Raw genomic sequence first — 16,410 nt, 5'->3', positions numbered from 1 at the left:
AGGGGCTGGTGGATCTAAACCAGCACCCAGGGCCTCCCCCAAATGCAGGGGTTTGGGGGGGTAGGTGCATGGAGAGCACCCCCAGGCTGCCAGCACCATCCCAGGCTGCCGGCAAGGTGCTCGCTTGCTTTCCTCGCACAACATGAGCTCACTCGCCTCACCCGGTCAGCCTGGGGTGATAAAGATCTCCCCCTTCCTGAGGCAGGGCAGCCCCACACAATGGTGTGAACCGCGGCCCTGCAGGGACGGGCATTGTTCCGAGGCAGAGGAACGGGAAAGAAAAATAATAATAATAATAATTAAACCCCCTAAATAGCTCACGCAAAGCCAGGTGATGATATCATCACTCCTCCCTCTGTGCGTGTGTGTGTTTGTGCTGCAGCCGCGGTGCCTTTGATGGGAGCAAAGTCCCCCGGCAGCACTGCCCTGTCCCACGGTGTGCCTGTGGAGATGACCTGTGGGTCCCGACCCTCTTCTCCAGCTGCCTGTCCCACCTCTCCTGCAAACTCAGGGTGCCTGCACGGGGTGTCTCCTGGGATGGGAGAGCTGCGGTGGGGCTGGCAGGCTGGGACACGTTCTGCAGGGAGGGGAGCAGAGCCCGTAGCACTGATTTACAGGCCAGACTGGAGCCAAGCACATGGGTTTGGTTAATTGCAGGACTGGGGGGCACAGGAGAACGATAAGCAGCAAGTAGAGACAAGGATGGACATGGCTGTAAAGCCAGAAATAAGAGACAGAAGTCTGATTCCTCAGGGCCTGGATTTAACGGCTCTGAAGTGCTTGCAATGAGCCACGCCGCTGAAACGTCTGCGCCCTGTTGCCTCTGAGCAACCCCCTGTGCTCAGCAGAGCAGAGGCTGGGCTGCCCATCCCGGGGGCGGCAGCGAGAGGGGGTCGTGGGGCCTCTGCTGCGTGCAGGACCTGGCCCTGAGGTGAGCTGCGGCAGAGGCTGGAGGTGACACCGGGGCCAGCAACGTTTCAAACTGAGTGGGAACAAAGACCAGAAGAAACCAGTCCCTGAAAGGGTCTCCCCCTCCTGGTAAATCTCCGTAAGTCTCTGCGGTGGCTGAGCCTGGCCCTTCTGAGTAGGTTTACATCAGTAAGGCTGGAGTAGAAGGGCTTTTGTCAGGGGCTCTGCACAGCTCATGTTCCAGCCGTGTCTCTCATGATAACCAGCCAACAGAGGTAACCTGCGACACTAGAAATTTCCAGGGGCTGAATGAACACAAATACATCCTCACCCACCCTGGGGCGGGGGGGCAGAAGGAGACAACTTTGGTGGGCAGGTACAGTGGTGTTGCCCCCCATCTCCTCTGCATGAGGGGAACGAGCCCTACCTGGGCCTCGGTGCTGCTGGCCGAGCCCTGTCCCCGGGGCAGGACAGAGCGAGGGGAGCGCTGGGGGACAGGGCGTGCATGGGAGCAGCCTCAGAACAAAGCCATGGTGAGGGGACAGGCGCAGCCACGGATCCGACTCCTATTTTTAGCCTATTTCCTAAGGAAGTGCAGCGCAGGGGCGCCTGCTTGCCCTGGGAGCCTTCTAGCCTCCGAGGCGGCCTAAGTGGAGCTGCTAGCAGGGTCAGGGCCGGTACCGCTGGCTCCAGCCTCACCGGGAGCCCTCACGCCTCAACACAGGGCGGCCCAGCACCTGCTGACAGGCCCAGGCCCAGGCGCAGGCGCAGGCCCAGGCCCCTCACCACAGGCCGCACGGGGCGGCCCAGGCTGTCGAGTCCCGAGCCCCGAGCCCCAGACCCGGCCTGCAGTGCCGGCTGCCCTCCGATTCCGGAGAACGAAGCCCCGGGGCGGAGCAGGGAGAGGCTCCGGCCCCCCGGGGCCCTCCCGGGCCTCCCCCCGCCGCCGCGGGACTTTTGTGGCGCCGCCGCCATCACCCCCCCTCCTCTCCTCGGGACCTATGTGGCGCGGCGCGCGCTGACGTCACGCGGCGTCGCGCGGCGATGACGTACGGGGGCGGGCGACGACGACGAGGACGGCGGCGGCGGCGGGGCCCGGAGTCGGGGCGGGTGGCGGGGCCGGACATGGCGGTGCGGCCCGGCCCGCGGGAAGATGAATAAGGGCTGGCTGGAGCTGGAGAGCGACCCCGGTGAGCGGCGGGGCCGGGACCGGGGCGGGGGGCGGCTCTGAGGGACAGGCCGGGGGTGGGGCCTGGGCCGAGGGGCTCTGAGGGACAGGCCGGGGGTGTATAGGTGAAGCTGGGGGGGGTGCGTAGGCAGGGTTACGGGGCGCAGGCCTAGAGTGGGGGGGTGAGGGGGGATAGGGGTGGCGGGAACGAGGGCTGGGGAGGGAGAGCTGCTAAGGGGGTCAAGGGAGTGCCTGGGGGCGCGGGCGGAGGGTCAGAAGGGTAGGCGAGGGTGTAGGGGTGTGTGGGGCAGCGGTAGTGTGGGTCCTGGGGGGAAGGGGGGCTGTGCAGGGTTGCTGTGTATGGGACATAGCCCGTGGGGGGGTTAGGGAGAGGTTATGGGGCAGACAGAAAAGGGGATGTCAGGAGGCCGGTTATAGGGGTGCAGGGTGAGGGCAGGGATGGGGTGAGCAGGGCTGCGGGAGCATTGTGAAGGCTCAGAGTGGGGCCTGGGCTCTGGTAGCTCTTGTACACGGGGTCTGAGGTGCCCCAGACACCTCTGTGTGTGTGTGTGATCTGATAAACCCAGGGGTCTCTGTGGAACACATCTGAAATGCCACAAGGGTGTAGCATGAAGCATTCCTGTTGTTTGCAAATACACCCTGAAATAGTGCTGAAATATAGGGAGAGGCGTGCATATGGGGTGCCCCTTGCTACAGAAACAGCTCTGACTGGCGATTGCCCCAGAGCTTCACGGGCAGTTGAGGACAACCTGTGTCACTCAGGAGCATGTGAGGGTGGCATCTCCGTCCTGTGCATGTCAGATTCTGTCATCACTTTGCAGCTGAGCGGGTGGATCAAACCCTCTCCCCCACGTAGCCCAGGAAAGGTGCTGAAAAGCCTGGTATGGCACCTGAGCAGCCGGGAGCAGGACAGTCACGGGCGTCCCCTTCCCGCTATGTTGGAGAAGGTGGTTTCTGTGGTGGAGTTTGTTGTGTGGGTGAAGATTTGAGGGCCAAAGCTGGCGTCAGCTGGGGCATTGGCTGAGCATTGTTTTAATGTCTCTGAGTTGCTGTAGTGCGATGTGGGGTTGTCCTCTGGGAGGCTGAGAGCTGGTCTTTAGCATGTGGTGGTGTATTTTTAAGGCTGTGGGTGAGGAAATTGGACCCCTGGCATTATACTCGTCTTCCTGCGCTCAGTGAAGGTTTTGCTGCTCTTTATCCTCTTTTTACTGGTACTCGGGAATTGCCAAAATCGTTTCCATCCTCCCTCTTCTTCTTCACCATGACAATGCCAAAGACGGGACATGGTTTGGATTCTCGCACCTGGGAGGGAAGGTTATTTGCTTGAAAGATAATCTGTCTGGGCAGAGGTGGGCTCTCAGCACGCCGCAGCTGTGCTCCTTTGGATGTGTGGAGGTTCGAATGCAGAGGTGGGAGCTGGGACAGCGGTTAGGAATGACCCATGGACTGCTCTCAGCCTTCAGCACACCCCATAAACTGCCCGGCCCTCACCATGGGGCTTGGGACTGAAAGCTCTCGGTGCTTTACTGGTCAGGAAGGGTCAGTAGATCCAGATTTGGGCTGTCTGTCACAGCTGCTGGGCAGAGAGGGGAGCCTTGGGAACCTCCAGGCTGCTGGTGTAGTGTTGCATGTGCTTGTGGACACCAGAACGTTTCCTCCAGCTGACCCAAATAATTTGGAATGGGGGTTTCAGGTGTTCCAGGATTGATCACAGCAGCAGGACTATGCCTTTTGTGGATGCTGAGGTAATATGAAATACTGAAATGAATCGGAGAAAAACCGTGGTTGGAAGGGACCCCTGGAAGTCTTTGGCCCAAAGCAGAGCTAACTTCAAAGGTAGTTCAGGTTGCTTGTGGCCATGTCCAGTTGAATTTCAATACGTTCAAGAAGGAGATTTCTGAGCCCCGGTCCCAGGGCTGACCATGCTGGCAACGAAGAATTGTTTTTTTCCGGATGCATAGTCAGAATTTCTCTTGCTGCAGCTTGTTCCTGTCACTTCTTGTCTTTTCACGGTGCGCTCAGAGAAGTTTGGCTTCATCCTCTCTCACTCCCTGGCGATGTTGATCAGATGGGAGGAAAACATGCGACGGCTGACTTCCCATCTTCTTTGGTGCAGCCCTGCTGGTCTGACTCATGGTCCTGAAGAGCTGCTGCGGAGATGTGGGATGCTCCAGGCTGAGCCACAGCAAGCTTGGGAGTCCTGCTTGGTCTTCTCTTTCTGGTGGTACCTGTGGGAGCAGCGCTGCTTTCAGCATTTATAGTTGTTTGTGTTTGCAAGGCCTCGCTCTGATGCAAATCTTCACTGGCTGCGAGGCAGAGCTTGTGATACGGTTCATGTCTTCTCACGTCACGTGAGTTTTGCTGTGGTCAGTAGACTGTAACTGTTGAAATTGGAGAGCAAGTGAGGCTTTTGACTTTTGCAGAAGCTTTTACAGTTGAGAGACTCTACCTGTAAACCGCTGTGACTTCCGCTTCCATAATGGACGCCATCTAAAGAGGGAACAAGAACCATGGCTGTAATGAGCATCTGAAGACCCTTATGGTCTGCAAGGACTGCTTGTCCTAAGGGGGTTGCTGTAAAGAAGGCAGGGAGGCTGCAGCGCTGCCTGAAGCCTCTGTAGATGTCACCTGTATGACACAGCCCTCCACGGTGTCAAGTATTTTGAGAAAAACCATCTCTGTCAGAGAGGTGCCAGGGTTTGGTATAACGGTGTTGCACGGCAAGGAGGCTGTCACTGGTTCGAAGCATGTTACTTGCATAGCGTGTTTCTTCCCACTGATAATTTTGTAAGAAATACGATGTTTTCTGCTAAATTAATGAAGACTTTTTGCTCCCAGAAGTTTCCTCCCTGTTTTAGTCATTTTAACTTTGGTGTGGAAACCCCTTGGGCTATTCCCTTCTTGACTGAGCCACTTACATCGAGTTCCTTAAATCCGTTGCTTACTGGGATGTTTCTCAGGATTGCGTCCTTCTTATTGATATTCCCTGGACTTCCTCCCAGGCTCTCAGCAGCCTTTATATGGGAGCAAAAGAAGCAGACTTATTATTCCAGTCTCGAGCTTGCTAACTCTATGTGCAGGGGGACTGCCTGAAAATTGGGCTGACTGCCTTTGCTACAGCATTGTAGTGGAAGCTGCTGCTCAGTCACTGATGTCTAATAATCCTTTGGTCTCTTTGCCATTGTCTCTGTATTCCTGGTTATGTCCTTCTGTAATGGGAATTTTGTAGTCACTGGAGACAGGCTCTTGGATTTGGTCCCCCAGGAGAGAGGGAGATGAAGACGAGCCTTGTGGCCCTCGGACTTCCCCACAGCCCTGTTGCTGTGAGCTGGCTTTCCCTTCACTGGCTGTCTTTCACTAACAAGAACATAAGTTATCTTCTAAAACATCCTGTGATCTATTCAGCCATGTTTCTCTCCAGTTAGAAGCATGCATGTCATTTAGGTGCTCCCTGCTGCTGTTCATGGTGGGGATTTACTTCTTGGCAGGTCATCTGCAGCGGGTCAGGATGCTGAAGGTGGGTCCAGCTTCACCTGGCTCCAACAGGAGAGGGTTGGTTCAGGTCCTCTTGAGGAAGATGATGATGAATGGGGATGGAGGGATGAAGGGAGCCAGAGCACCTCTGTAGCGAGCCAGGGCTCAACAGCTCTGCTGCTGGGGAGTCAGCATGATCCTAGTGCCGCTCTGCAGCGGTTTCTCTGGCTGCGCCTTGGCCTGGGACCACATGGGACCTTTGTGGGCTGGTGGCAGCAGGTTTCCTCTCTGCTCTCTTCAGGCAGAAGTAATCTGTTGGTTTTGTTCCTTTCCAGGTCTCTTCACACTCCTGGTCGAAGATTTTGGTGAGTGCAAGAAACCTTCCTGGGAAGTCGGTTTCGTGCTTGACATTACCCCATGTCCTTTCTGGTAGGCTTTACACCAGCTTCTGCCCTTTGTTTGCAGGGGTCAAGGGAGTGCAGGTTGAAGAGATTTATGATCTGCAGAGCAAATGCCAAGGGTAAGTCACAGGCTTGAAAGTATGAGTTTTACTAAGCAGAATGCGTCAGTGGGCCTGGGAACTCATCACCAGGCACTCAGAAGGGCCCGTGTGAGCTCTCTGGTCATGGAGGTCAGCGTTGTAAGTGATCAACCAGGAGTGCTTCATCTGGTTTGGGGCAGATGGGCAATCTCGTGCCTTGAGAATGAACTCGTGGGGCAGGTGGGGAACATAACTTCAAGAGATTCATCTCCTTTTCCCCATGGAGAGGTGCAGTGCCAACCAGCGTGCTCACAGTATGGGCTTTCTCCCTGCCTCAGTGCTTTGAAATGACTTTGAGGCTGTCTCTTTCTTAAAAGCCGTTGTCTGAACTCCTCTTGAAAACAAATACAACATGTATTAGGAGGGGTTGTTTGGTGGTCAGGCACTATTCTACAGGTTGGTCAGTGTCCAGAGGTGAACTTCAGCTCCCGCTTCTCTGTCTTGAGCCTCTTAAGACCTGTCAAATCCCAAGGTTTCAAGCCTGATTGTTGTCTGAGCCCAGAGCATCAGCGCAGGAGAGTATCCTTGGTAATGTGGGGCTGGGGGGACTTGTGGCAGGGATGGTCACTTCCAGAAAGATGGGGCTGGTGGTTCTGGTTTTCCTCTCTGTCTTTGCTCTGCCTGTGGTTTGAAACAGAAGGTTTCTGGTGCTGGGCAGAGCAGCCCCCCTGGTGTGGTCCATCCAAAACGATGCAGCTGCTGACTTCTCTCCGCAGCCCTGTGTATGGGTTCATCTTCCTGTTCAAGTGGATTGAGGAGCGCAGATCGCGCCGGAAGGTCTCTACCCTGGTGGATGAGACGTCGGTGATCGACGATGACATCGTTAATAACATGTTCTTTGCTCACCAGGTAGGCTGGAGGTGAGGTGAAAGAGGGGGGGTTGTCTCATGTGACACCTCAGGGAAGCAACATGGTACTGAGAGGCTGCACTGCTCTTGCTGGTCCTGAGGGCACCTTCTCTTTCCTGGGAGTCTCTGCCCTGAGCTCCAGGTTGGAGGGAGTCCAGTGAGGGCTGTGAGCCTGTCTGTGGCCTGCGCTGTGAGCAGATGCTCATGAGGGCATGGTGTGGCTTGCTAAACGAGACTGACCTCCTCCCTTCCTTTGAGAGCCGAGGTCAAGTCGCTGCTCTCACAAGTGGTTCTTGTGTCAGTACTTTTCAGTTGATTATTGTCGCCTCTGAGGGGTTGTTGAAGGATTGCCTTGTTCCTGCTGGTTAAGATGGTCCTTGTATCCCCCTCCAGCTGATCCCCAATTCCTGTGCCACCCATGCCCTGCTGAGTGTCCTCCTGAACTGCAACAATGTCGACCTGGGCCCTACGTTGAGCCGCATGAAGGATTTCACCAAAGGATTTAGCCCTGAGGTAGGGGCAGGGGTCTGTAGGGCTGTGCACTTGTGGTGCATGTGAATCTGCCTCTCGCTCCCCTCTCAGGATGATGCTCTAACGAGCTGGCTTCTTTACAGCCCTTCGTGGCTGCACGCTGTATCAGTATTGCTTCTTCTCTCTCATCTTCCTACTTTGCCTTGCTCAGCTCTGAGCCTTCTGTCGTGTTACTCCCTATCCCAGGTGCATTCTCTAAGTCTGTGATCAAAAGTCCTCTCTCTCTTACCTTCAGACCCATCTTAAAGTCTGTGTTTCTCTCTAACTGTAATTTCTGTAGCAGGAATTGTGTGGTTTTTTCATCTCAGGTTTTACCTAAAACTGAGCAGAGCAGAGGGTGTGCCTGAAAGTTGCTCTCCCAGTCCTGTGTATGGATGGAGGGAGGGAGTGGGGAGCCGGTGGGTGAAACATTTTGTTTGTCTCCTGTCACTTCTCAGTTGTTTACCTCTCTTGCTCTTCGCTGCAGAGTAAAGGCTATGCCATTGGCAACGCTCCAGAGCTCGCCAAGGCCCATAACAGCCATGCCAGGTGAGTGAGGGGGTCTCTTGCAGCTCACTTCCCCTGGAGGAGGCAGACTCTCCAGTGACCTCTCGCCTCTCTTGCCCTCGCAGGCCGGAGCCACGGCACTTGCCGGAAAAACAGAATGGTATCAGCGCTGTGCGAACCATGGAGGCTTTTCATTTTGTCAGTTATGTCCCCATCAAGGGACGGCTGTTTGAGCTGGATGGGCTGAAGGTCTATCCCATTGACCATGGTAAGAACCCGCCTGTCCCTACCTGTTGACACAGTTGAATAGACACCCTCGTATGTCCAAATGTATGTATTATTTTTCATTGCCACTAAGCGTTAGCTGATGTTTGTGGAGAATCACTCCAATGGATCCCAGAATTGTTCTGAGTTTTGATAGCTCATTTTGGAGCCTATGCACTGGGGAACTGTTTCTAGAAGGCAGTTATTTCTAAATGCATTGCATTGCTTTTTCCAGCCTTGCCATTTTCCTCCCCAGTTGCCCAGGGTCACGAGGTCCTTCTGCAGCTTTGCAATAACTCGGTACCACAAGCAGAATTTGCCTCCTCCTTACCCTCTCCTTGTGCCAAATAACCACTGTGTGTTGAGGCATAAGGTCCCGATGCAGATCCCAGCAGGCTGCTCAGGTTACTCCCTTCTCTTACAACTTGACCACTCAGTTCTGTCTTTCAGACAGTTATTTATTGCTTATTTATCACTTATTTAGACTTTGCTTCTGTCTGTCAGGCCCTTTGGCAAGGTACTCTGTTCATGTACCTGGCTTACTTAAGCATGGCACCAGCGGCAGGTGGATTCCAGCAGGAGCTGGGATTTCTTTGGATTTTGTGAGCCCAAGCCTGTGCATCACTTGTGGTCTGTGGGGTTCAAAATTCACCTTTCTGCCCTGCAGATAGCTCACGTTTTCCATTCGGAAGGCAGAGGCAGGGGGTGCCACGTATGGGCTGACAGTGTGGTCCTTCTGCCTCCTGGGCCCCTTCTTGACTTGCTACCTGGTATGTAAGGGAGCCATGAGATTGCCTGTCGTGGGGATGGCAGGATCCGTTCTGTGAGTCTGAAGCAGGAGCCTTGGCCTGCTTTGCTAAGTCCAGCTGTGTCTCGTTATCACAGGGCCGTGGGCTGACGACGAGGAATGGACGGACAAAGCCAGGAGAGTAATCATGGAGCGCATCGGCCTGGCCACTGCAGGGTAATGTCCCAGGCCATGGTGCAAGCACTGGCCCCTCGCTGTTTTTCCCTGGATTATTTCTACTGTGGTCTCTGTGCGAGAAGTTGTGGAAGTGGAGGTGAAGAATGTTGCCGGGGGAGAGGTGCAGGTGCACTGCTTCCTTGCCTTCTCTTGCTTGCAATTTGCCTGCCTTCAGAGCATGCAGAGAAGCTGCACTCTCTGTGCGATGCAGAGTCCTTGCAAATGGCTGCACAGGATAAGAGTGGCCAGATTAGGTCCCTGTTAGCTCGAGTCCATAGGAGAAGGAATGGTGCTTCTGGTCCTGAGTTGGGCCTCTTGGATGCTTGGGTGTGAGGGTGACCAAGCGCTGGCACAGGTTGCCCAGAGAGGTTGTGGAGTCTTCATCCTTGGAGATTCTCAAAAGACATCTGGATGTTGTCCTAGGGAACCAGCTCTGGGTGACCCTGCTGGAACAGGGGGGTTGGAGCAGGTGACCTCCACAGGTCCCTTCCCACCTCAACCAACCTGTGACTCTGTGAAGGGTGTTTTGTGTTGTGGCTGAAGCAACCTTGCTCTGCTTCTTCAGCCAGTGTGAGGTTGACTTGGTTTGGGGGGGAAAAGCCTCCTGTGTGTTGGTGTTAAATGCCAGGGCTGGGGAGGCGCTGCCTGGGAAGAGCCCGCAGGAGGTGTGCAGGGCATGGCTGCCAGCCTGCTAACTGTGCTTGCTGGGGGACGGGCTTTCCACCGCCAGCTCGCGGCTGACGTCTGCTGTGCCTGCAGGGAGCCGTACCACGACATCCGCTTCAACCTGATGGCGGTGGTGCCTGATCGGAGGATGAAGTACGAGTCCAAACTGCACATCCTGAAGATGAACCGCCAGACTGTGCTGGAGGCCTTGCAGCAGGTAGGACAGCCCAAGCCCTGAAGGAGTGTGAGCCTGGGGTGGGAATAGGCTCTGTTTCCAGGGCATCTCCCTGTGCTGTGGGGCCCTGGATTTTGGGGGTTTTTTTCGGCCTTGGGAAGAGGAGATAACCAGCCTTGCTGCTTGGCCTTTTGCTGCTCACCTGGGAGGTTATCCATGGCATTGTCAGTTGATTGTGCACATGGGTGTTCGGCAGTTGGCTCACCCTCACGAGTTCTGCAGTGCTCAAATGGGAGGGATGTGGTTTGGGTCACCCCACTCCAGCACTCACTTTCTGTCATTTGCCTTCAAGCTTATCCGAGTAACTCAGCCTGAGCTGATCCAGACGCAGAAGTCTCAGGAGTCTCAGCCTCCTGAAGAGGCAAAGCCGCCCAGCAGCAAGACCGTGACTCCAGAGAGCACCCATCCAGGTAGAACCCCGTACCAGTGGTGTTGCCAGCCAGCCAGCCTGGCGTGCTGTGGGGCAAGCACAGGCTAGTGACAACAGCTGGCTGTCCTGGATCTTGAGGCAGTTTCATAGTCAGCTCCACTTTCTTTTCTCCAAGCCCAGCTCCATGTGTGCTGTGCTGGGGTGTGGTAGATGCCTCTGTGCCTGGGAGAAGTGTTGGGAGTGACGCGGAGCTTGAATATAGGAGGACTTAAGCTTGGGGACACTGGCGACAGCTGGAAGTGGAATGGGAAGTGGGTGGGATGGACTGGTGGAGCTCTTCTGCTACATGGGGTGGGCAGGGGGTGGCAGAGGCCATTGAGTAAAAAGTGACGGTGCTGGTTATGAAAGGCTGTGCTGTGCTTGTACGGCAGACGGCACCGACGAGCCTGCCAGCCAGGGCCACCCTGCAGCCACGCAGAGCCCACCCAACAAATCCAAACCGGTGGCAAAGACGTCAGCGAGCAGTATCAACGGGGCACCTCCAGCAAACCCCAACCCCATCGTGCAGAGGTTGCCAGCCTTCCTGGATAATCACAACTACGCCAAATCCCCCATGCAGGTAGGCTGGAGCTCCAGGCCAGCAGCACGCCTGACTCGAGCTGAGCTTTTTGCTTCCAGTCCCTCACCTCTGTGGGACTATGGCTGTCAGCCGGTGTAAGCCCTTCCCCTGCCTTGCAGCCTGCCTACCCTTGCACTAACCCAGGCTGGAAGGTGAGATGGTAAATAAAGACTGACCTGGCAAAAGAGGTTAGCATTAATATGGGTCAACTGAGGAAGCATATGGAAGATTCCCCTGTCTCCTCTCAAAAGGGGCAAGCCCCGGTGCTCAGCTGGACAGAGGAGGTGTCTGCTGGGCTCTTCCTCCTTGCCCTGCTGCCAGCAGCCCATCAGCAACGGTGTTTTGCAGGAGGAGGAAGACCTTGCGGCAGGAGTGGGTCGCAGCCGAGTCCCAGTCCGGCAGCACCAGCAGTACTCGGACGATGAGGATGACTATGATGATGATGATGAGGAGGAAGTTCGTAACACCAACTCGGCCATCAGGTGATGTCTTGAGCTGAGGGTGGAGGGCAGGGAGCCGATGTTTGTAGAACTGCCAGTGGTGACTCCCAGATCTCTTTCCTGGGCGCTGTTAGCTGTGTTAGAGCCTGCACCTGTGTGTGCAGTTAGGGCTGTTCTCTTCTGCTATTTTACTGTTGACTCGCTGGATTTTGTGAAGCTCTTCTGTAGCTCTTCACAATCAACCCAGAGTTTTGGCTGCCCTGAGTATAACTGTGTATTGGCAGCAGGCTTTGGGGAACCTCAGCTCCCCAGTGCCGATTGCCAGGACAGCTCCTGGTGACAGTGTTGGTGTGCTTGGACTGGTGTGAAGGTCAGGAAGGTGGGGTCACAGTGAGGCTGCTTTTGGGGCTTCTGGAAGAAGAGCAGGGGTACACAGCACCCTGTGCTCCCCAGCTGCGTAGGGGTACCTGCAGCTGAGTGATTCAGTGGGGTTGGGTGCTGCCAGAGAAGCTGGTGGCAGTGGGGGTGACCTAGGAATGTTTCAAGTCTTGCTTCATCCCAGCAGACAGCCTGGAGTGCTGAGTGCGGAGCTGACAGCGCCTGTGCTGGGCCCCCACCTCCTTCCACCAGCTACTCACCTTCCCTGCTGTCTTCCTGGGCAGGTACAAAAGGAAAGGGCAGGTAAAGCAAGAGCATGTGGCAGGGGCTGCGGATGGCCAGCTCTCCGTCCTCCAGCCCAACACCATCAACGTCCTGGCTGAGAAGCTGAAGGAATCTCAAAAGGATCTTTCCATTCCTCTGTCCATCAAGACGAGCGGCGGGGGCGCCGCCGTGGCTGTGGTCACCCACTCCCAGCCCTCTCCCACCCCCAGCAACGAGAGCACGGACACCGCCTCCGAGATTGGCAGCGCCTTCAACTCCCCGCTGCGCTCTCCCATCCGCTCGGCCAACCCCACCCGCCCCTCCAGCCCCGTCACCTCCCACATCTCCAAGGTGCTCTTCGGTGAGGAGGACAGCCTGCTGCGTGTCGACTGCATGCGCTACAACCGGGCTGTCAGGGACCTGGGGCCCGTTATCAGCACCGGGCTGCTGCACCTCACGGAGGATGGCGTGTTCTGCCCACTGGCTGTTGCAGGTAGGTGCCTGCCAGCTTTTGGGGGGTGGCATCTTCCCTGCAGTGATGAGACAGTGTCCTTTGATTTTGGGAGTGGATACCGATCCTTTGCGATGGCTCCTAACGCTTCTTTCCCCTGTGCACAGATGGGGGGAAAAGCTCCCCCCCTTCCATCAAACCCGGTGAAGAGGCCCCGGTTGCAATCAAACTGGACGAGAAGGAGGGCAGTGAGGCCAGTGACAGCAAAGAGAAGGTGGGACTTGGCAGGACCAGTGATCACCCTGGGGGGGAAAAGTATTCTCCCAAGGTGAGTTTTGTGCTGCGACAGCCCTGGGAACGTGGAGCTCCCTGCGCTCACCCAGAGACGCAGCAGCGCTGGCAGTGACCGAACCGCATGTGCACGCTGTCCCGCTCGCGTGTCGCCGCAGCCGTGCCTTGAGGCACTGGGCAGTGCAGGTTTTGCACCTTGCGTCATCTCGGGGACATTTGCCTTGGCAGTGGGCAGAGCCGCCGTCTCCCGTGGCAGAGACGTTCAGCGTGCTGTTCTCTCCTTTGGGCCAGAGGCTGGTGGGACCCTGCACCCCCAAATCCCAGCCTGCTGGTAACTTTACTGCCTGTCTGTGCCCTCCAGCCAAAGACAGGACCAGGCTCAGGCAGCACAAGCACTTCGAGGGCTCCCTGGAGGAGAGTTTGCTAGAAACTGTTTTACTCAAAAGGGAAGTCTTCAAATTTTGTTATTGAGAAGAACCAGGCCCTGGGGTGTTTCTCAGGCATGCACGCAACACTTCCCCCTGTCCCAGAGAACCAGGTACATGTGCCTGGGGCTGGCCGTAGTGCTGGCTGATTGATCATCCTCTGACTCAGAAATTCCCTACAATGAACTTCCCCGCCCCCCCCCCCCCCCCCCCCCCGCCCCTCCCCAGCAAGTGTTTTTGGCTTTGATGAATCCTCCCTTTCCCAGCGCAGAGAGGAACACCCACCAGCTCGCCCCACTGGCTCCTGGGTTGTGGGGCAGGGGTCCGTCTGCTCACATTTGCTCTGCTTGATCCTGGCAGGAGCTGCTGGCACTGCTGAAGTGCGTGGAGGCAGAGATTGCAAACTATGAGGCCTGCCTGAAGGAAGAGGTGGAGAAGAGGAAGAAATTCAAGGTGTGTTTGTCGGTGGCTTGTTTGCGTTGCTGATTTAGCGCCTCGAAGGCTTCTGTCTGGGGTATCTTTATGTCAAAGTGGAGGGAGAGTGGTTCAGTTGAGAATGGCAATGAGGAGCATTTGGGGTCCCTTTCCCGTTGCCAACATTCCTATGGAGCAGAGCTCCCGCCAGGACAGACAGAAGCCCCTGGGTAGCACTGACTAGCTTGAGGAGGGTGATGGAGTGCTGCAGCTGGGCCACAGCTGAACGTCAGCACTGACAGGAGGAAGGGGGGCGTCTCTGCCCAAGGCCTGGCAGGATTCCTCCCCTGCCCACCCTTGCCTCTTCCCAGCTGCCCTTTGTGGAGAATGCTGGCATCTGAACTGGGATGGAGATAGTCCCAGCTGTGCACTGGCCTGGGAGGTGGGTTCCTTCCTGCTCCAGTCTCCTTGGCCTGCGAGCTGTGCCTGGCATGCCGGTTCTTTGCCCTGTTAGCCTTGAGCTCTCCTTTCTCCCTGCCACCCATTTGTGGATTATTTGTGGATTTGTCATCTCTTTGTAGATCGATGACCAGAGGAGAACCCACAACTACGACGAGTTCATCTGTACCTTCATCTCCATGCTGGCCCAGGAAGGTGAGCTGTGCTGTGGGGCCAAGGGGACGGAGCGTGGTGTTCAGATTCAGCTGGGGGAGCCGTGCTGAGCATGGCAGAGCAGCTGCTGGGAGCCTGGGAAGCTCACCCTGCCCTGCTCTCTGTTTCTGCCAGGCCTGGGGCACGAGGTAGCGCTCAGTCTGGGGAGCCACTCGTCTCCGCTGTGTCCTTCTGATTTTATAGCCCCAGGAGGAGCCCACTGATGGGTTTTGGGTGAGACAGGCAGGGCTGCGCTCTGGCACGGGCAATACCAGCATACCAGCACTCCAGCACGGGGCATGTCTGTCTGCCTCTCCCCCTGCAGGCATGCTGGCAAGCCTCGTGGAGCAGAACATCTCCGTCCGCAGGCGGCAGGGAGTCAGCATCGGCCGTCTCCACAAGCAGAGGAAGCCAGACCGCCGGAAACGCTCCCGCCCATATAAAGCCAAGCGTCAGTAGCCTGGGAGTCAAGACTGAGAAGCAGCAGCTGGGCTTTGTGGCTTTGGGCGGTGGCACTTGGATCTATGTTACCCTTTGCCCAAGGAAGAGGGACCATGGTGACGAGCCCTCAGCTGAGGTGGAGCCTGGGGACAATGAAATCGGGTTTTCCTCTGAGCCCAAGTTGTGAAAAGCGGGAACACGTCTTGAGGGGATTCCCTGCAGCTGCAGCAGAAGGCAAGCCGGAGTGCCCAGCTGCCTGACTGTGCCACGGCAGTGCCCAGATACCGTGGGCCTGTGTCTCGGCGCCATGGCTGAGGACTGCAGCAGGAGGGGAAGAGCCCACCCGGCTGGTGGCAGGTCTGGCGTTGCGGGAACGCCGGCGACGCTGACGCGAGGCTGTGCTGGCCACAGCTGGCTGGGGCTTGTGTTCTGCGTCCAGGCCTTCAGATCTGCGCTTCCCCAGGACCTTTGTGTCTGTGTTTTCTATCCCTCTCCCTCCGTTCCCCAAACTTATTTTTGGTTTCGACCCACGCTTTGGCCGTTGCTGAGCGAGGTGGCTCCTGGGCAGAGCCCGTTCTCCTGCACCCACCCCCTGCGGCACTGCCCAGTTCCCAGAGCTGGCCGATGCGTGGCCAGGCAGGTCCTGCCTTGCCCTGCCCTGGGGATGGCAATACCCCTTGCCAGCACAGCCAGGCTCCCCGGTGGGCCTTGGCAGCCCTGTTGCTGGGGGAGGATGGGTGGGCTCGTCCCTGGAGCTGGGCCTTGTGCCCAGCCCTCTGTGGTGGTGCTGGGGGGTGGCGTGTGGCCCTGCTGCCATGGCTGCTCTCCTAGGGACCAGCTCTGTGGCCCTGGCAGTGCCTGTGGGTCACACAGGGTTGCTCCAGGCCCAGTCCTCAGAGAAACCCCGTGAATTATGAACAGACCAAGTTCACAGGGTGGCCTCGGTGCTGCTGGGTATGGCGCCGGGGTGGACGCTGGATGTGGAGTCACTTGGTGCCCTTGGTGAAGCCTTTCAGCGTGGGGGGAGGCGAGTGGTTGCTGTAATGCTCAAGGTGGGATGGGGATGGCAGTGGCAGGCAGAAGCAGTGGAGGGAGCCCAAAGCTGCTCCTCCTGCCCAGAGCTTGCTGGTGCGGACAGCAGCCTGTTTCCTGCCGGAGCACACGGGCCTGGCCTGCCTCTCGCCTGTCGCCTCATGGTCTTCTGCCTGTCCCAGCAGAAGTCTCAGAAGCCAGAGGTCAGCACCTCTCTCAGAGGTGTCCTGAGGCACAGCTGGGCCTAGGGGAGCTGCCACAGGAGAGGACTGAATTTTGCAAATGTGCAAATTTGTACAGATGTTGACTAGGGAATGAAACTGTTCTTCTGGTATTTGTGAAGGGAAGAAAATCCTGTCTCTTGCTGTGTCTAATATCAAGTGCTGTAAATAATGGATCTGTCTGAAGGAATAAAGCTATCCTGTAACAGCCAGCCAAGGGAGAGGTGTCTAAGGGAAGGGAGAGGGGTGGGCGCGTGTGTGGCTGGGGGCACTGAGTGCCTGCTCTGGGCCACGTTGTCCCCACTG

At 56.8% G+C, this 16,410-nt stretch overlaps 1 protein-coding gene across 2 annotated transcripts; it reads left to right on the top strand.

The window, feature by feature from the left end:
* The first annotated feature begins 1,974 nt into the window (after positions 1–1,974).
* BAP1 (BRCA1 associated protein 1) lies at positions 1,975–16,316 on the top strand. Of its 2 annotated transcripts, none has more exons than XM_052776701.1 (17): positions 1,975–2,099; positions 5,908–5,937; positions 6,038–6,092; positions 6,830–6,962; positions 7,355–7,474; positions 7,959–8,020; positions 8,104–8,246; positions 9,128–9,206; positions 9,966–10,089; positions 10,400–10,517; positions 10,909–11,096; positions 11,445–11,578; positions 12,199–12,671; positions 12,797–12,903; positions 13,706–13,798; positions 14,341–14,413; positions 14,736–16,316. In XM_052776701.1, exons 1-17 carry the CDS (start codon positions 2,063–2,065, stop codon positions 14,867–14,869), a joined length of 2,103 nt encoding a protein of 700 aa, XP_052632661.1. In that variant the 5' UTR covers positions 1,975–2,062; the 3' UTR covers positions 14,870–16,316. The 2 variants fall into 2 exon arrangements, with proteins under 2 accessions (XP_052632661.1, XP_052632660.1); XM_052776700.1 differs by having other exon boundaries at positions 12,797–12,957.
* Positions 16,317–16,410: the final 94 nt, after the last annotated feature.

The sequence above is a fragment of the Harpia harpyja genome, chromosome Z (assembly GCF_026419915.1).
Source record: "Harpia harpyja isolate bHarHar1 chromosome Z, bHarHar1 primary haplotype, whole genome shotgun sequence".
Lineage (NCBI taxonomy): Eukaryota > Metazoa > Chordata > Aves > Accipitriformes > Accipitridae > Harpia > Harpia harpyja.
This window is presented reverse-complemented; position numbering and strand designations above follow the sequence as displayed.